Genomic DNA, 20,076 nt, shown 5'->3' on the forward strand with positions numbered 1-20,076 from the left:
GTGACCAGATGTCCCGATTTTATAGGGACAGTCCTGATATTTGGGGCTTTGTCTTATATAGTCGCCTAACTTTTCACACTTGCTCTCTGGTCACTAGTTCTGACCGGGACATCGTCACAAAGATCTGCCCGACATGATAAACTGGCAGATTCCAGCCCGTGGCAGGGCTGCAAACAGAGAATAATCAGCAAATCTAAAATATTGCAAAACACAACAACCAGTCCCTTATCTGCCCCCACACACCCCTTCTGTCCATCCCCAGGCCCTCCGTCTTTTCCAAGACATTGGTCACCATGTTAGCCAGCACGAGACACGTTTCGAAGGTGCCGTGACCGGTTCCCACGTGCGCTGGGGCAGTTTAGAACCAACTCCACACGCTCCAAGCACCAACAAGAGTGGGAAACACTAGAGAGAACAAACCCCCAGTGAGACACAGTTGTTTCCTGGGGAGATGCTACGTTCTCCCCCACACTGGAAGAGGCTGGACCTCTCCCCAGAAGCCTCAGCAGGTGGGGAGGGCAGAGTTACCTCTGCCTAGGCCTCTGAGTGTTGTTCACAGAGTTCCTTTCCAGGGCGGTGACGGAGTCTGCAATACAACGGGGCAGATGGGGGATCCTGAGACCACCGTGCGTGGATTTCTGCCCTGGGGTTGCTATGGTAATACAGCTGCCCTGCTGCAAACCCCAGGGTAGATGCCCTGCACAGGGGTAAAGCTGTTTGACGCGGGGGTAAGTTGCAGCAGCACGAGTCCTCTGGGCGAGTGTTCACACTGGCGGTTGCAGCAAGGCAGCAAGCCCTGGGCAACCTCCCAAATAGACAGTCCCCGAGTTACATGAATTTCAGCTGGATTGGGCCCTTGGTACCGGAATGGCGCTCAGATGCCAGGATCCACTTGCAGCAAAACTGGCAGCCAAGGCTGCGGCACCTCATGGCCTGGCTCCTTTGACAGACGCCCTGAGTTCCTGCAGGCTTGGCTGGTCTCTGGGCTGTATTATTCCTCCCGAATCCTGCCCTGGCTCAGAAGGGGTTAAATCCCTCGGCCTCTGGCGCTGGGTTTCCTACAGCTGCTGGGTCAAAAATGTCTCTGGGAGCAGCCAGTGGGGGCCGGGCTGCGCACACAGGAAATAGCCGGGCTCGCCAGCTTTCCTCCCACTCTCCCAGGCGGCTCAGAAGACGGGGCTCCCAGCAGGGCTGAGCCAGCCTGGGCCACGGGGCCTGCCTGGCTCGCTGGGGCAGGGAGCTGAGCAGCCATGTAGCAGACTCCCATGGGCTGCAGGGACAGGACAGGCTGGGGCTGTGCAGAGCAGCTGGCCACTGACCGGGGGCCGGGGTCTGAGCTCTTGCTAGGGGCTGTGGGGAGGAGGCTGTGGGGGGGAGTGGGGCTCTGGGGGGTTGGGGAATGGGCTGTGCCCAGGCTGCTGGTTCTTCTACTTGTCTCCAGCCGCCAGCTTGCATGATAATCAGTGAAAGACACTTTAACCCAACTGCTACCTTGCTAGTGCCATGCCCCCCTTCTGGCTGCCACGTCCACACTGCACACAAAAGGGGTTAAAGCAGCGAAGACACGGTGGAACCTGGCTTTAACTTGGGTTGGCAGCGTGAGTTAAAGCGGCTACCCTGAGCTAGAGGCCAGTGGCCGTGTGCTCGCTGCTCCTTTAACCCGAGTTAAGGAGACAGGTTTATTTCCACGTCAGCCCACGCTGAGCCACGGGGAAGGGGACCTGGTGCCCACAAGAGGATCTGACTCCTGCCCCCCGAGTGTTTGGAGCCCGTCCTGGGGCGATGGAGCCTCTTTGCTGGTCTGTGCAGCGCAGCACATGCTGGCCGGGCCCTACAACACCGACAGAGGCTGTTCTGCTTGAAGCCCCCTGCTCTGGCTGCCTAACCCCCTTGGGCAATGCCCCCCGAGCTGCCTGTTCCCAGTGCCAGCTCCCCACTCCTCTTGCTGCTATCCAGGTGCCCCCCCATGGCTAGGAAACAGTGCAGAGACGTCAGCCCAGGGAAGGGCCCGGGCTAGGAGAACCAAGGCCCTGGCTGCTCTGTGAAGAATCAGCCGGATCTGCTGACTCAGCTGTAATTGGTTTCCTGCCAAGAACTAGGTGAAGGGTCTGGGCTCAGGGGAGCTACAGTAATCCTGGCAGCCGAGTGAGGGGGAAAACGTGTGTGTGTGTGTGGGGGGGGATGCTTTCAGGGACAGGGCTCCAGCTCCCCACCCCCTGGCTTGGTGAAAGGGCAGGTGCTGCTGAAGCTGCTCGCTGATGTTCAGCGGCGGTCGAGCCGCAGCAGGAGCCTCGTGCGAGGGGCCAGAGCCCAGCTCCTGCCGGTGCTCAGTGCCTCTGTCCCTCTGGCAGCCGGACGGACCCCTCGGGTTTACCCCTTGCCCTCCAGCTGGCAGCTGCCAGGGCCCCGCAGCCCCTGGTGCTGCCCCCTCTGTGCAAGGCCCAGCCGCACGGCTTCCTGAAGGGCGGTTTGTGCCGGGCAGGGAGACAGTGACGGGGCCGGCAGTTGTTGTCTCTCTTTAGTCCAGCACCATCCCCCCTGGCCAGGGCCGGGGGGGCAGCTGGCGGTGGCCCCATGCACCAGCTCAAAGTCAGAAGGAAAAGCAATCGCGGTGCAGGGATCGGCTTGTCGGCCCCGCAGCCCCGAGCTGGTCCCTGCGCGGCTGCCTGGCTCCGGAATTGTGTCAGCTCCAGGTGGCACGGCTGCCGTTGCAGCCCCACTCAGTCGGCATCATGCCGTGCAGGGGGGAAATGCCCCCTTGGGAAGCTGTGGCCCTTCCAAGTGCCCCACAGGCAAGCAGGGCACAGCGTCATGCTGCCCGTGTGCGCCAACCGGGGCGGCTGAGCAAACCAGGCTCCCTCGGGCGGCCCAGGCCGGCATCCAGGAGCAGCAGCTGGGAAGTGCTGTCTGCCACTGCGGGATCCAGGAAGTGAAACTAGCGAAAAGTCCCTCTCAGCCTCCCTCTGGGAGGGGGGGTTTCCATGGTAACAGTGATGGCAGTGGGTGTTTCCCTGGGGAGATCCCCATGGCCAAGGTCCTGTTGGAAATTTCCCCTCCACCAGAGAGCCCAGGCTGCAGGGCTGGGATCCCGCCACCAGCGTCACCAAGGAGGGGGTTGGTTGAGGCCATGGTGACTTTGTGGGGGGGAGACCCTGCTAGGTCCATCTGCCCCGAACACTCTGGGAGACCACGGCCGGTTTATCCCTCCCATGAGGCTGTGGAAGTCAGGCTTTGGCAGTCCCACCCCACCCCACCCCTCCCAGCCCTGAGTGGGTGTTTGCCAACATCCCAGGTGTGCCCACGCCGTGGGGCTGCCCACAAGCCCACAGAACAGCGCCGTGCTGTGTCAAGTGTCTGTGTGGGACTCGGGTCCCCCTGTGCCCGTGGCAGCTGCCCCGCTGGGCAGGAGAGATGCTGCCCCCACCCTGGTGAAACCGGGAGTCCTCACAGATTTGGACAATGGCAGAAACCCGCCCCAGGAGCCAATCCCCAGCACAGGACTGGGCCATGAGCTTGCTCCTGCTGCTCCAGGGATGGCACCGTCGGTGTGGGCAGCCCCAGTGCCCAGCCCCAGTGCCAGGGAGAGGGTGCAGCAGGGATGGGTGCCCCGGCGCATCTCACAGGAGCATGGTGAGACGTCTGACCATCTGCTCAGCATGCCACCAGAAGGGGGTGTGGGGGCTCTGCTAGCCCCATTTCACCATTATTGCAAGGCATTTGCAGAGTAACCGAACAGCCAGGCTAGTGGGGTCCCAAAGGGGCGGGAGGTTGTGAAACTTGTCACCTCAGGTGGGGGAGTCCCCCTCCCATGCTGCCATCCAGGGAGAGACCCTGGGCTCCCAACCTGGCTGACTCCGAGCACAGGACTACAGGGAGGCCGGGCCCTTCTCCCCAGGGACCTGGGTGGGCCTTGCACTGAGATGTAGACGCTCTGCCAGCCCGACGTGCAGGGAGGGGGAGGGGACTACAGCTGAGCTGTGACTCCCATACACAGGTGCCCTGTGCGGGCCACCAGCCAGGGCTGCTCCTCTCCCCACCCCCGGTGTGGGTAGCCATGTCTGCCAGCCAAGAGCCAGGGATCAAGGGCAGAAGAGAACACCCTCCCCCTGCCCCCCTAATGCCTACTGCTCAGCCCTGGGGGATGGGGCCAGAGGAGACAAAGGGGAGCAGGCTGGGCACCGGCCTGGAGGGGCTGGACGCCCCTGAGCCCCACAACCCTGCAAGATGCTCTGGCACGGGGCTGACTCACCTGTCTGGGCCACTAACCACAGGGCACGGCAAGCGACCAGGCTGAAGAGTTTGGTTCTACTGCCCCCTGCAGGGCATCCCTGGCCAGAGGGTCAGAGACATTCACCCCACGGGGGCCTGGCCATGTCCCATTTCTAGCCCATTGCACCCCCAGGCTCCTCCTGGCTCCCGGCCCGCTGCGGCCCCGGGGCAGGGGAGCACCTGACAAGCTCGTTAAGTGTCTGCCGCCGCCCGGGGCTACGTGGGGTCAGCTTGATCAATGGGGGAAACTGACACAGCACAGATGCCCCGACTCCGCATCCTGCCCCCCAGGACCTGGGGCAGAGACAAGGGAGGCTCCCAGTAGGTGAGCCAGGGCCTGGAGAGGAACGATGGGACCACTGCAAACCCCTCTGAGAGCCGCTAAGCAGCCCCCTCACCCAGCCAGCCAGCTGGTTCCCCTCCCCGCCACCCAGCCACCCCCCTGTTGCCCAGCCAGCCGTCCCCTCCTTTTGCAGCTGCAGCTCCAGGGCCACGCTTTCCAGCGAGGCCGGCTGCAGTTACCACCAGCCCCGGCCCACAGGTTGCCTGGCAAAGCGGCATTTGGTAGCAGGGGGCTGGGAAGCTCTGGGAACATGTGGCCCCATCCTTCATTGTTGCTGACACAGCCATAGGCCATTAACACACGGGGGGGGGGGGGTGGGGAGAAGGTTCAGAGCATCTGGCCAGGTGCCGGTCCTGACCCTAGAGGCCCCGAAGCCTTGCGGTCTATAGCTCCTGGACTCTTGGTTCTTGGCTCTGATCATGAGACTGCATGTAACGGGGTCACCGCCTCCGAGCACCCCATCATGGCATGGCCCTGCAGCATCCTTGCCTCAGTTTCCCCTCAGTGACTTGGCTGTCTGGCCTGCTGGAAAGACAGAGTCTTCTGGCCAGCTGCAGGCTGCACCCAGCACCTCCAGTCTGAGGAGCTGCTCTGCCAGTCACTCAGACACTTGGCACCCCACACCCTTCTGCCCAGCTGAGCTTCCCAGGCTGCCTGGCCTGGCCCCCAGTGTGTTGCTCCCTGCTCCTTCCCCAGCAGCTGCTCCCAGGCCCACCTGGCTGGAGTCAAGTCTCCTGCGCACTCCAGGCCCCTGCTGAAGCCGGTAGTGTCTCTCAGGCCCGGGGCCTTCCCTTCTCTGTCCCAGAGGCCAGGGCAGGGCACATGGGAGCCAGCTAGGTCGCAGGGAGGCTGAGAGCCAGCTCCCTTTAAAGGGCCAGTCATCACTGCAGCTGAGCGGCCGGAGCAGGGGAGTTAATGAAGAATCAAATGCACACGAATAACAAGAGCACACAGGTGCCCAGGGCATTTTATTGGTTTGCAGGGGAAGAAGACGAGGAAGCCTGATTATTTCTCCACTTCCCCAGATAGTGCTGGGCATTACACAGACCCTCCAATGCGCTGGCATTACACAATTCCTCCCCCCCCCCGTGCTGGGCGTTACACAGACCCCCCCCAGTGTGCTGGGCATTACACAATTCCTCCCCCACCCCGTGCTGGGCGTTATACAACCCACCCCCATGTGCTGGGCATTACACAGACTCCCCCAGTGTGCTGGGCATTACACAGACCCCCCCCAGTGTGCTGGGCATTACACAATTCCTCCCCCACCCCGTGCTGGGTGTTATACAACCCACCCCCACGTGCTGGGCATTACACCTTCCCCACCCTGCCCATGTGCTGGGCATTATACAGACCTTCCACTGTGCTGGGAATTACACGGATACCCCACAGAGTGCCGAGTGTTACACAGACCCCCCCCACATCCAACGTGCTGAGCATTACACAGACAGCCCCAGTGTGCTGGGCGTTACACAGACACCCCCACCCCCCAGAGTGTTGGGTGTTACATGGACCCTCCCCGCACTGTGCTGGATGTTACACAGACACCCCCCACCCGCGTGTTCTGGGCATGACACCCCCCCCCCCAGTGTGCTGGGTGTTAGCCCCCTCCCCCCATGCGCTGGGCATTATACAGACCGCCCCCGCCCCAGCCCCCCCCGCACCAGCCAGTGAACAGTGCCCCTGGAGTGGCCAGAGGAGGGGGCTGTAACAACATGACCCTGCCTCCTCCCATGAGCCTGCCCCAGTTGCCCCCTGCCAGCCGGGGAGGGGAGCCCTGGCCTCCCGGCTGGCAGGGCAGAGGGCTGAGCCCTGGGCCAGCCCGCTCAGCACCGCCCCTACACCATCTCCAGGCAGGTGGAGAGTGATGCCCGGCGCCTGGAGCTGGGGCGCTGCCCATCCCGTGCCTGGCCCACGCAGCCAGCATCGCTGGCCAGGAGCCGCAGCTCCTTCCGGAAGCGCACGCCCACGAAGGCGTAGAGCACGGGGTTCAGGCAGCAGCGGGCGAAGGCCAGGCCATTGGTCACCACCAGAGCCAGGTCCTTGCGGCGGCTCTGGGCACAGCTCATCTCCCGGCTGCCTAGCATGTCGGCCGTGTCCAGCAGCACCACCAGGCTGTAGGGCAGCTGGAGGACCACAAAGACAAGCACCAGGGCCAGGATGACGCGCAGGGCCTTGTGCCGCTGGAAGCTGCGGGCAGCCAGCAGGGTGCGGGCCACGGCCGTGTAGCAGGAGGCCATGACCAGGAAGGGCAGCACGAAGCCCAGGATGACCTGGGCCAGGTTGGTGGCTCCCCGGGCTGCCTTGGAAATGCCGGCAGGGAAGAGCACCCTGCAGAGCTCGCGGCCCTGGTGCCACTTGGCCTGGCTGTAGATGAACTGGGGCAGTGCCAACAGGGTGGAGAGCAGCCAGGCCAGCCCGGCGGCGAGCCAGCCGTAGCAGCGGGCCCGGGGGCGCAGGCGGCAGGCAACTTGCGCCCGGACGATGGTCATGTAGCGGTCCACGCTGATGCAGGTCAGGAAGAGGAAGCCGCTGTAGAAGTTGAGGGCGTAGAAGCCCTGCAGGGTCTGGCAGGCGTTGGTGCCCAGCAGCCAGCCCTGCAGCGCGCCCGTCACGGCAAAGGGCAGTGAGGTCAGCAGCAGCAGCAGGTCGGCCACGGCCAGGTGCAGCAGGCAGACGTCGGTCACGGAGCGGGCCTGGCGGTAGCGGGCGTGGGTGAGCAGCACCAGCCCGTTCCCCGCCACGCCCAGCAGCGACAGCAGCAGGTAGGCGGCCGGCTGGTAGGTGCGGGCAAAGTCGTGCACGGGCCCCTTCTCGCACAGCTCGGGCAGGGGGCTGCCCCCGCCCGGGAACAGCCCATCCTCGTCCTCATCGTAGAAGTCGGTGGTGACCGGGGGCTCGGCCGCCCAGGGGCTGAAGGTCTGTGAGGGCGAAACTTCGTCAGGGTCATTAGCAAGAAGCTTCGCTGAACAACGCAGCACCACACAACGACACAACGTGGCATCGCACAGCCACAGTACACAGCAACACAACACAGCACTGCTATACAGCCCTACACAACAACACAGCAACACACAGCTACAGCACACGGCAACACAACACAGCACTGTAACGCAGCCCTACACAACAACACAGCACGGCACTGCACAGCCACAGCACACAGCACTACACAACAACACAGCACCACACACCTACAGCACACAGCAACACAACACAGCACTGCGACGCAGCCCTACACAACAACACAGCACGGCACTGCACAGCCACAGCACACAGCAACACAACACAGCACCACACAGCTACAGCACACAGCAACACAACACAGCACTGTGACGCAGCCCTACACAACAACACAGCACGGCACTGCACAGCCACAGCACACAGCAACACAACACAGCACCGCAGAACACAACATAGCACCGTGGTTACACCACACAGCAACACAACACAGCACCGCGACACAGCCCTACACAACAACACAGCACCACACAGCTACAGCACACGGCAACACAACACAGCACTGTAACGCAGCCCTACACAACAACACAGCATGGCACTGCACAGCCACAGCACACAGCACTACACAACAACACAGCACCACACACCTACAGCACACAGCAACACAACACAGCTACAGCACACAGCACTACACAACAACACAGCACGGCACTGCACAGCCCCAGCACACAGCAACACAACACAGCACCACACAGCTACAGCACACAGCACTACACAACAACACAGAATGGCACTGCACAGCCACAGCACCGCAGAACACAACGTAGCACCGTGGTTACACCACACAGCAACACAACACAGCATTGCAATGCAACGTATTAACACAACACAGCACTGCAATACAGCACAGTACACCAACACAGGAACACCACACAGCTACAGAGCAACACAACACAGCATCACACCATAGAGCAACACAACACAGCACCAGACAGCACAGCTACCCAGCAACACAATACAGCATTCCACTGCGACGCTGCTCTGCACCACAACACCCCACAGCAAAACAACACCCCACAGCACCACACACCAGGTCGCAGCACCGCACAGCAACCCACAGCACTGCAGAGCAAGGGGATCAATGTCCATTGCACAAGCCCCACTCAACCAGCCCTGCAGCCCAGCCCGGGACCCTCACCCCCAGGGACATGCTGCCAGGCTGGGCAGCTGGAAGGGTCCTGTGCCAGTCTGGTGCTGGCCCCCCATTGCCCCGCCTTGCACAGGCCCCAGAGAGAAGCTGAGTCTCTCTGGCCCCTCAGCCCGGGTCCCCTGCTGGGGCTGCCAGTGAGGGGGCTGGCTGGTGCCCGCTGGGTTGGTGGGTTTGTGTGATGTGGGCGCCTGTTCTGTAGGAGCTAGGCTGAGCCCAGGGGAGATGGCTGGTGCCTCGAGACGGGCCCTGCCACACCAAGAGCCACTGGATTCAGTGACTGCGTTTCTGTCTCACACCCAGCCCTGATCAGCGGGGGCGATTTCCGGGCTGCCAGTTGTGAGAGCTGCTGTGTCACTCCCTGGGCTGGGGACTCATGTGCCGGGGGCTGCCAGGTAGGGAGAGGGCCAGGCTGGCATGATGCCCTGCAGGAAGGGGGAGCGGCAGCCCCGTCTGTGCTTTCCTTTAACTCCTGGAAGCCTGGCAGCGTGGGCACCTGGACAGCACCCCCAGCCCTGGGCTGCAGCTCAAGGCCCTGAACAGCTCGGCATTTCACTGACGAACAACGAAAGTGTCAGTGACCAGAGTGCGAAACGGGAGCGTCATGGAGGGGACAGGTGCTCAGCACCCTGAACTGGAGCTGCCTGGAGCTCGGCACCCAGAACCGGAGCTGCCTGACACTCGGCACCCAGAACTGGTGTTCAGCACCCAGAACTAGAGCTCAGCACCCCAAACTGGAACTCGGCACCCAGAACTGGAGCTGCCTGGAGCTCAACACCCAGAACCGGAGCTTGGCACCCAGAACCGGAGCTCGGCACCCTGAACCGGAGCTGCTCAGAGCTCGACATTCAGGCCTGGAGTTGCGGTCACTGACCCATGCTGGGCCTGAGTCTCTGTAGATCAGGTGCCCATGGGGTGAGGTGAGGGTGCGTCTGTCTCATGAGTTGCGTCAGGCCCCACAGACAGGCACTGGGACCCCACACAGTGATGCTGCGCTGAGCCTGGATGCACCGGTGGACACACACCGGCATTCAGACATGGGGAACGTGCTGTCCTTCGTGGGGGGATTTCCCAGGGGCCAGCAGGTCTTTTCCCCTTTGTGGCTGCCTGAATTGCTAATCAAGATGTTTGGGGGAAGAAACGTGTAAAACCCGTTGAGCTTCTCTGGACCCCGGGGTGATCAGATGTCCTCTGGGATGCCCCTGGACACCTGGGGCCAGCCCTGCCTGGAGACCCCACTCTGGATCCCATCCCATCAGAGCGCAGATTCTGTCCCTTGCGGCTCAGACCCGCGCGGAGCCAGAGCCCAGCTCGGGTAAATCGGCAAACTGAGTGCTGCTGACTCAGGGAAACTGCCATGGTTACACCAGCAATTTGGCCCTGGCCTGCAGTTTCCTTCTGACTGGGCTGCGCGCTGAACCCTAAGGGGCTGCAAACCCCAGCAACTGGGCCTGGCTTCCCTTCTCCTGCCTCACAGCAGCCCTTGGGCCCCACACTACACGCGGCTGCTCATGGTGTCTTGGGGCCGGACGGAGCCCAAGAACTGCCCAGGGACAGTGTGATTTCCCAGCGGCCCCACGCTGGCCTTTCCCAACTGCCCGGCCCCTGAGACCCCAGTGTGGAGCTTTGCCCTGCCTTTGGGACATGGGACCCACAGTGTCTGTACCTGGTGGGCTGGGCAGAGAGCAGCTATCCTGCAGAGCCAGCTTTGGAGCTCTGTGTGGGTGCAGGGGTCAGCATGGAGCTCACTGCAGGATCGGGGCCCCGACGTCCCTTTCTGCTCCCAGCCCCCAGGCTCCGGGCTTGGAACCCATCCCAGCCTGCATGGGCTGGAGGATCCCAGGTGGGCCCATTTGGGACCAGGTGCTCATGACTCAAACCCACGATCGGAAAAACCAATCAGAGAAAATGGTTTTACATTCAAACAAGCAAGTGGTGTCCCCTCTCCTGCCCCGGAAAGCCCCTGCAGCCCCTCACCTGGTTTGGGGAAGGCATCTCTGTCATTGTGAAGCTGCAGCAAGCGTCCTGCTTCTTCGAGGCTCTGCCGCGGCCACCCCCGAGTGCGACGCGGCCTGTGGTTTGACCACGTGCCCTACCTGATACCGAGAGCTGATCTCAGAATCCAAGACCTGCCCCCACGGGACCTGAGCGCCGGAGGTGACCCCAGGGCGGGGCGAGGCCCTGCGTCGGTGACAAGAGGCATCCAGCCAACACCCTGAGCGCTGGTGCCAGATTGAACAGAGCACAGTTCCGTGCCCCACGCTTCGTGGAAATGGGCCCTGTGGTACGTGGCAGGGTGGGTGCCCCGGCCATGGGGATGTAGGCTGCAGAGCGCGAGAGCTGCCAGCAAACTGAACGGAAACCCCATGAGCATGCGTGGGCTGGGGCCAAGGGAGCGAGCCTGGGTCGGCACACCCTGCTCAGCCCCAGAGCCCTGGGCACGCGGTGCCTGCCGGGCCTTTGCTTCTCCAGCTGCCGTTGGTGCCAGCTGCCCTGCTAGCCCATGGTCAGGGCGCGGGGTGCTGGGCCTGACCCCTGGGAGACAGGCCTGGAAACGAGCCGCTCATGAATCGGGGGCCACTTACTGGGATGAACTTGTCTGGAGTCCCCCGAGAAGCCCCCACAACGGCGTGATGGAGCTGGGGCTGCACAGCCTGGGAGCTCTCGGGGGCCGGGACCAGCGAGATGTTTTGGGCTTGTGCGGCACCCAGCACAATAGGCCCCTACTCCAGGATAGGGCTCCTGGGTGCTACCGTAATGCACCTAATAAGCTACAGCACCCAGCGCAATGGGTCCCAGGGCTCCTGGGCGCTACCGTAATGCACCTAGTAACGTACAGCACCCAGCCACAGTGAGGTCCGGGGCCATGACAGGGCTTCTGTGTCGCAGATAACACGAATCGTGCCAGACCCTTGGCTGCTGTGGACCAGTGTAGCTGAATGAATGGAACGAGGCCAAGTCCCACCAGCGGGGCTCTGGCCCCACTGACACCAATGGGGCTCTGGCCTGCTGCTCCTGGCCCTGTGACAGGGACTGACCCTCCCTAAGGAACCAGGACAGTCCCTCTTTCAGGACGCAGCTTCACACAGGAAACAGTTTGTTCTTGGACCAAGGGGCAGCTGCTGTCGTCACAACCCCCCGGGGGGCTCCCTGGAGGCTGAGCCCTTCTGGCCCAGCAGAGGTGTCACCCCAGACGGTCCCACTCCAATACACTGGTGGGATTTATGACTTGACCCCCACAAAAATTCTTAAGCTTTTTATTACCATGCAGATTAGGACATGGCAGGGGAGAGGGAGGGGGAGGGGGAGGGGGAGGGGAACCGCTTTTCTCTCCGTGTCGGCAGCAAATCGATTCCTGTCGTTAATAGGCTTTCTGCCTTTTGCAGTTATAATCTCACAATCCCCCCTTTCTCCGAGGCTCGAGTCATCTTTGCAATGGCTTATCCCTGCTTTGCCTTTCAGACCCCCACACCCCAGCTGCCAACACCAGTCCACCAGCCAGTCTGGGCTGCCTGGGAACGGGGGCTGGGGGGGTGTCCCTTTAAAATTTGTGAGCCTTCTACTGGTGCTCACCGTGTCCTGGGTTTCAGAAGCCGCTTGACCCCCCATCAGCGCAGCCGTGTGTGCATGGAGCCAGGCCTGGCATGTTGTATCTAGCCAGTACACGTGGTCTTTGGGCCCCACCATGCCTGTGGGATTCCTTCCTCTGAGCTTTGTTGTGCAAGGAGCAAAGGACACAACAGCCCAAAGGACACAGCTGGGCTGTGGCTCTTACCATCCCTCTCACCGTTTCCATGTGCTGCTGCTCTGGGCTTTGACTCCCCCGCTCCACTAGTGCCAAGAAAGGGGCAGCTGCCACGCCCTGGCAAGCTGGCAGCAAGGGGCAGTGAGCGGGGGTGGGGGGGAAGCGCTTGGCAGGGGCAGCGATCCTTCCTCACCAGGGGAGAATGCAAAGTGGCCCGTAGGAGTTGTGTGGGGCGGGGTGGCACGGAGGGGTCAGCCCAGCTTCTGCTTGGACCAGCACACAGTGACTGTCATTCATGGCCCCCCATGGCCATAGGCGCGGAAAGTAAGGGTGCGGGGGAGATGCTGCAGAACCCCCAGGTTTTATGCAAGGCTGCTGGCCCTGCACCCCGCTCCCCAGCTGCTGGCTCCATGCATAAAACCTAGGGGTGTTTCCCACGCCTATGCCCTGCTCCTGGCCCTCCACCCACACTCTGCTCCCCAATCCCTCATCTCACCTGGGGCTTGGGTCCTGGCTGCTGGCCCCACCCCCGCTCCCAGGACTCCGCTCCCGGGGCCCACCCCACTCCTAGCCCAACGCCCTGGGTGCTGCTCCTAGGGTCCTGGCTGCTGGCCCCTGCCCAGGGCTCCACGCCCACCCCCAGCTGTGGCCTCGGTCCCCTTACCCCTGTCCAGGTCCCCACTCCCGGAGACACTGCTCTGCTCCCAGCCTTGGTGCGGGGTGGACAGGGGCAAGGGGGCTGGCTTTCAGCTGCAGAGATGGGCCGGAGGGAAACGGGCTTCGCAGCCACCTTGTTGCTTCCCTCTGTGCCCCTGGGGGAGGCGAAAGCTGCCTCAGAGCCAGGGTGGGGCTGCTGGTTTGGGGGTGCCTGCTTGTTTGGGGGTGCCTGGGTTGTGCACAGCCCCTGCACAACCCAGCCCACAAGCCAAGAGCTGCTTTGCTTCTGAGTAAGTAACTGTGTCCCTGCCCCCGGGCCCGCTGCACCTGGGATTCTCTGTTCTCTCTTTCGCCCTCCGACCAGGCCCTGCTAACAGGAAACAGCCACGTCGCCCACCACCGAGCAGGACCCAGACATCCTCCCAGGCCTGGCCCCGTCTGGCTCCTGGCCCCCGCCTGCCCCGGGGTGCAGGGATGAGCGCCTTTCAGCCGGGCTTGGCTCCCTGGGGCTCCCCCTAAATCCAGGAAGACGCCAGCTCCGTGGATGTGGGGGAGCCCCCTGCACGGGGGCGGCCAATCGGGGCTGCCATCTCTGACCCTGGCTCCTGCAGGTTCTGAGCCCTGGCCCCACAGACATCCCTCTCACCATCAATAGCCAGGGACTGTGGGGGGCTGCCAGGGGCCGAGGGAAAGCCAGGGTGGGCGTGCTAAGCCGCAGGGCCAGAGGAGGCTGGGGTGGGCTCCTGAGCCATGGGGGGGTTCTTATGTAGGCACGAAGCCCGCTTGCTCCAGCCCCCCCACTGAGCGCGCCCAGGGAGGGCAGATGACAATGGCCGTTTGGGAGCAGACAGGCTAAATCCCGTGTCTTTTTTGCACCCGTGGAGAGAGACAGGCGACCCCTAACCCCGAAGGCTTAATCTGCTTGTTGATTACACGCCGGTTCCACATCTGTCACAACGCCTGCTTTGCAAACGTTGTGGTCACCGTTATCCTGCCCTCACTCCCCCTCCTGCTCTCCCCGGCGTACCCTGCGGGGACCAGGGCTCACGGCTACTCAGCGCCAGGCTCTTGCTTGTGGTGTCACTGGAAATACCCAGGCTGCTGGAGTCGGCAGCTGCCGGCCTGGAGTGCCCACCCTCGTCCGCAGCTGCGGACTGACCACCCCTGCAGAGGGCCTGCGGCACAGGGCTGTGGCCCGCCAGCTGGGCTGGGAGGGGGGGTGCGTGGGGAGCCTGCTTGGCTGCTGCCCAGCCAAGCCTGCATGCCCCCCAGGGCAAGTTAATTTGTGTGGCCTCTCCCCAGCGTAAGGCCTGCAGGGGCCTGACAGAGACTCCTGGAGCAGCCCCCCCACCCCCGGTTCCATCCCCTGCTCTCTCTGAAGAGGGCTCTCGTGCTCCGGCTGCCCTCCCCCCCCGATCCCCACAGGCCCTGGGGGAATAAGGGGGCAAGCGCTCTGTGCTGGAACAAAAGCCCAACACAGCCTGTGACACAAAATTGCTCATAAAGTCAGGCAAAGCTGGAGCCCAAGAGACTGGTACTGGGGGGCCTGAGCCTGGGGGTTCTGCAGGGAACACCCCAGGGGCTGTGAGGTTCTAGAGATGGGAGGGAATCACCGCCCTGCATGGTGACCAGCGGGATGAGGCTGCTGCCTCTTCCGGACGTTGTTTGTCTGGGGGTGGGGGTCACTCAGCTTCACCATTCCCGCCAGTCATGTCCTGAGACCCACCAGACAGTGCTGGGCTTCATCGTCCTGGTCCTGGCGACGCCCTAGCCAGAGCGGGCCAGGCAGAAGGAACTGATGCCACCTCCACCGGCTCCTGGTCTGAATGGCACCTGGGACGTCAGACTTAGGGTCCTGCTGTCAGCACCTCTGGGCCATTTTCCTTTGTTCTCCTCTCTCCTGACCCTCTCTCTGTCTCAGGTTAATAAGAGCCCGTATGAGGCTGCCCAGACAACTGCACCTTTTGCAACAGAGCAGTGAGCCTGCACCTGGAGGAAGCTAAAAGCAATACCGTAAGCAAGCCCAACACTGGTACGAGTTTGCCAGGTCTCAGCGTGGCTGGTCAGACCGTGGGCTGGGCCCGTTTTTCCAGCAGTGAGGTTAAGTGAGAGTCAACAACAGAGACAGAAGCTGCATTTTCCCTTTTAGCTGTTCGTTTCTCTCCCCTTTCCTGTGCGTTTGTCTTGTTTTGTAGGGAACCCACCTCAGCTCCTGTAACGAGGCTGGTTCTGGCGGGACCCAAGTGAGAGTGCCAATTCAGGATGAATTGCTTCAAGCAGGGCAGTCACAGCCCAAGGCTGGGTTTTTCCACCTCTAGGGCAAACCAAACCAGCCAGCCAGAGAGGACTTCGGTCTCACCCCACTGGCTAACCACAAGTCACACAAGCAATTCCTTAGACACTCCAGTTTCCCAGTATCTCCACCAGTGCCACTTGTTATGGGGACAAATGGTGATAAAAACCAGTACCCCAGTAAAAGAAAAATGGTTTTCTTGATCCCAAAGGCCCAAGCCCCAGACCCAGGTCAATGTACAAATCAGATCTTGCCCACAAATCACGCTGTTGCCAATCCTTTAGAATCTAAAATCTAAAGGTTTATTCCTAAAAGGAAAGAAATACAGATGAGAGCTAGAATGGGTGAAATGGAATCAATGACACCCAGTGATGGCAAAGTTCTTGGTTCAGGCTTGCAGCAGGGATGGAATAAACGGCAGGTTCAAATCAAGTCCCTGGAGAACAGCCCCAACTGGGAGGGTCTTTCAGTCCTTAGTTCAGAGGTCAGTGCAGCCAAGTCCCTCCGGAGGTCAGAAGCAGGACTGAAGACGATGGAGGAGCTGCAGCAGCTCTTTACAGTCTCTTGCCATGTGGTCTCTGCTGTCTGTGTCCCAAGGACAAGCTGCCCATCCCATGGCCTGGAAACACCTCAGAGTTCTGTCCCTGGGCTGAGTCCCCAGGCGTGTCTGCCTTCTCTCAATGGGTCAGTTGTGTCGCTGATGGTCCTTAATGGGCCATCAGGCAGGCTAGGCAGAGCGGACACCAACTTGTCTGGGGTGTCACCCAGAAGCAGAGCAGAAGTTTGAACTTCAGACAGTGTAGAGCCAATATTCATAACTTCAACTACAAAAATGATACCCACATATAGACAGCATCATCCTAACCAGCAAACCATAACCGTGTCTGAGACACCTCATTTGACCCCCCTTATACAAGATTTGGTGCCACGACAGGACCTTGGTTGCAACAATGATCTATACGGTCCCAGATTAGGTCAATAACGTCACAGCAGGACACACAGCATGGCTCCCCTCCCCACCAGCCACAAGGACCCCCCATTCCATTTGCCATGCCCAGCCCCCCTCCAGCCACATGGACCCCCCATTTCCTGTTTCCTCCCCCCTTCCATCACCCTAGTTTGACACATTTGCAAGGGGGAGGCCCAGCACGGAAGTGTCATGAGGCCTCCCCTCCGCGATTAGCACCGGGGCAGCCATAAGTGGGGGGAGGGGCCCTCAGGGAGTGGAACCTGCCTCGGGGGGCTCAACCCCTTTGCCCTGAGCTGCAGTTCTCAGGGCACATCACTGTGCCCCCCTGGCCCTGTCCAGACAAGACTCCTATGAATCAGGAACATTCCCCCTGCCTGCTCCCTGCCCCCGAGCCCGTTGGGTCCAGAAGGCCCCAGAGCTCGGGCTGGGGACCTTGAGCAGCAGCCCCCAGAGCCACAAACAAGGTGCCCTGTGTTTGGCCTCATCCCCAGCACGGAGTGGGGGGGGGGGGCAGCACCCCAGGGGGAGGTGCAATGCACTGGCAGAGGAGCTGCAAGGAGGAAGCCCAAAATGTTCAGGCGGGAGGAGCCATTTGGGACCAAGCTGGAGACCTGCGAAGGGGCTGGGCACCCACCTCCCCAAACTCCAGCCCTTGGGGGTTGCCCTGGGCACCCCAAATAACTGACCACTTCTGAAAACATGCTCAGCTGCACAGAAGTGAGAGCTCCCAACCCCCTTCTGCACCCACTCCCTGCTCTGTGCCCTCACCCCCTGCTCTGTGACCCCACCCCTTTGTGCCCCCCACCCCACTGTGCCCCCACCCCCTTCTGCCACCCCACCCCCCCACTGCTCTGCGCCCCGGTCACGGAGTGTGGAGGAGTCCAGGCCCTGCCCCCCTCTTCCTGGGATCCACTGAGACTCTCAGCCAGCCAGTAAAACAGAAGGTTTATTGGACAACAGGAACACAGTCCACAACAGAGCTTGTGGGTACAACCAGGACCCCTCAATCACGTCCTTCTGGGGGAGCAGGGAGCTCAGACCCCAGCCCTGGGGTTCCCTGTGTTCCTCCACCCAGCCCCAAACTGAAACTAAACCCACCCAGCAGGTTCCCTGCTGCAGTCTCCGTCCACATTCCCGGGCAGAGGTGTCACCTCCCCGTCGTCCCCCTCCTGGCTCAGGTGACAGGCTCTCAGGTCTCCCATCCCCAGGGCACATTCCCAGGTCAACACTCCCCCCTCCCTGCTGAGTCACATCATCACAGCCCCCACCCCCTTATGCCCCCCACCCCACTGTGCCCCCACTCCCTTCTGCACTCCCATCCCCTGCTCTGCACCCCCCCACTGCTCTGTGACCCCCCACTGCTCTGTGACCCCACCCCCTTCCCACTGTGCCCCACCCCCTTCTGCACCCCCATCTCCTGCTCTGCGCCCCCCCCACTGCTCTGTGACCCCACCCCCTTCTGCACCCCCACCCCATTGCTCTGCGCCCCCCCACTGCTCTGTGCACCTCCGTCCCTCCACCTCTGGTGCCTCTCCCCAGGGCTGGATTAACTTCTTGTTGGCCTAGCACCAACCATCGCTGTGGGCCCCCCCAGGGAATGAAGGGGTCGGGGCAAGAGCACAGCGGGCAGGGTGGATCTGATTTGATTTAAATCACTAGTCAGGAAGATTTGATTTAATCATGGGTTTTTCTACATAGAAGTGCATTCTTCGTGGTTGTTCTAACCTTAGTACATATTCTTCACAACTCAGACAGAGACATAGGTTTTGTTTTTAGAAGGTACACACTCTGCTTTTTAAACAGTGATTTATTTTGAAAGCTTTTCAGATGAGTTTTACAGCTATGTCAGAAAACGAAGGATTGTTTGGTTATTTCATTTACCAAAGGTAATTGAAGCAGATATTTATGAAGTCATTGGGAGGTGAACTATCTCCAATTCAAGAGGTTAATCCTTAATGTTTGGAGGATTTTCTTGCCAGGCTGTATTAGGAGGAGAGCATCACTAGACAGACATTTCAATTGTTTTATTTAACTAAAATGACAACATTAAGTATTCTGGATTTTTTTTTCAACAGCAAACAGAGTATTTTAACAAAACAAGCATATATCCTTCGCTTCTCACATTTATCTCCAGACTTCTTCTCCTTGTCCAGATCTATTCCGCCCCCCACAATCTTCTATTCATTGAACTTTTTGAAACTTTTCACTTTCAGAGAGAGGTAAGGGATTGAGTCTGTGTACACAAATTTGCAGAGGGACAATAGAGTTGAGGTCTGATATTTCTCATCTCTATATATTATTTAAAAACATTTTTGCTGTTAACAAGCACGTTACCTCTGGAGACACAAGTCCACAGTCTGAGAACTGCAAAACTAAGCATCTCGGATGGTATCTTCTGGACTTAGCACCAAGTCCCATTGGGTAGATAGAAAGATTAACCTAAATAATCTCTACAGAAGTCCCTGGAACCCCATAAAATTGAGTCCCTCATCCATGAACTATTGGAACTCATTTACAAAACTTTTCTTAAACATGACATGAATAATATTGTCTCGTACTACAAAATTAGAATTTATAATCCCTATTCCATGATGAGAGATCTTTGCTCTACAATGTATCTTAATTAAAATGATCGTTAGATAGGTTTTTTCCTCCAAAAGCATTTTATCAAAAAAATCTGATTTAAATTAAAAAATAATCCATTTTTAAAAAATCATTGATTTTTATCCACTGTGAGAGACCCAGACCAGTGGGGTGCAGGAGTCTGGTCGAAGGCAAATATACTGGCCACTGGATGGATAGTTTTCTGTTCCCAGAGGCTTCAGGAGGAAGGTCCTGCGGTGGGGATAAAGAAGGGCTTGGGGGAGGCCATGGGGAAGTAGCCCAGGGAGTTTTAGCTGTAGCTCTCAGGCCGCTGATACAGGAGAGGATGCAGACAGCTGCTATCCACAGGGTCCTGGGCTGGAACTCGGTGTAGAGGGCAGGACTGGGTCCTCCCCACTCTCTATCTGACACAGGAGGAGTTGACCTGTATGTGAGACACACCAGAGGGGAAGGTCTCATTTGGAAAGGGATCTGGCCTGTCCCCGACCCACTAGGTGGGATAACAGAGACTGCGGAGATTGTTCTCCTCCATTTCCCCCATGCTGGCCAGTGCTGAGGTTAGCTGGGTGAATGGCAGGTGTCACAGAGTCCCTGGGTGATGCTCTGGAACTGCTCCCCATGAAGCCAGGCAGGACTCTGGGGAAGTCTCCTTCCTGGGAGCAGCCTGTCTGCAGGACACACGGCTCACACAGCTTCCACCTTCCTGGGTCTGCTCATGCGGGGCTCCTGGGGAAGCCAAAGGGTCCCACACCCCAACTTCGCAGTCAGACGTGGGTCCATTTTGGGGTGCAGTGAGCCAGACAACCACCTCTGCCCTTCACTCCGTGTCCTGGCCAGCCCCAAACTGAAACTCCCTCCAGCCCCTCCTCCTCTGGGCTTTGTCCCTTTCCCGGGCCAGGAGGGCACCTGATTCCTTTATTCTCCAACCCTTTAGCTCTCACCTTGCAGGGGGGAAGGGCCCAGGCCATCAGTTGCCAGGAAACAGGGTGTCGGCCATTGTCTGTGTCCAGACCCCTGCACACACCTGCCC

The 20,076-nt window shown here is 60.2% G+C and overlaps 1 protein-coding gene across 1 annotated transcript; it reads right to left on the reverse strand.

Annotated features, from left to right (window-relative positions):
- Nucleotides 1–6,450: 6,450 nt before the first annotated feature.
- CCR10 (C-C motif chemokine receptor 10) lies at nucleotides 6,451–10,781 on the reverse strand. The gene is made up of 2 exons (XM_073326254.1): nucleotides 10,755–10,781; nucleotides 6,451–7,533 (listed from the first exon to the last, which is right to left on the reverse strand). Exons 1-2 carry the CDS (start codon nucleotides 10,779–10,781, stop codon nucleotides 6,451–6,453), a joined length of 1,110 nt encoding a protein of 369 aa, XP_073182355.1.
- Between the last annotated feature and the right edge of the window lie 9,295 nt (nucleotides 10,782–20,076).

Source organism: Lepidochelys kempii, chromosome 27, assembly GCF_965140265.1.
Source record: "Lepidochelys kempii isolate rLepKem1 chromosome 27, rLepKem1.hap2, whole genome shotgun sequence".
NCBI lineage: Eukaryota > Metazoa > Chordata > Testudines > Cheloniidae > Lepidochelys > Lepidochelys kempii.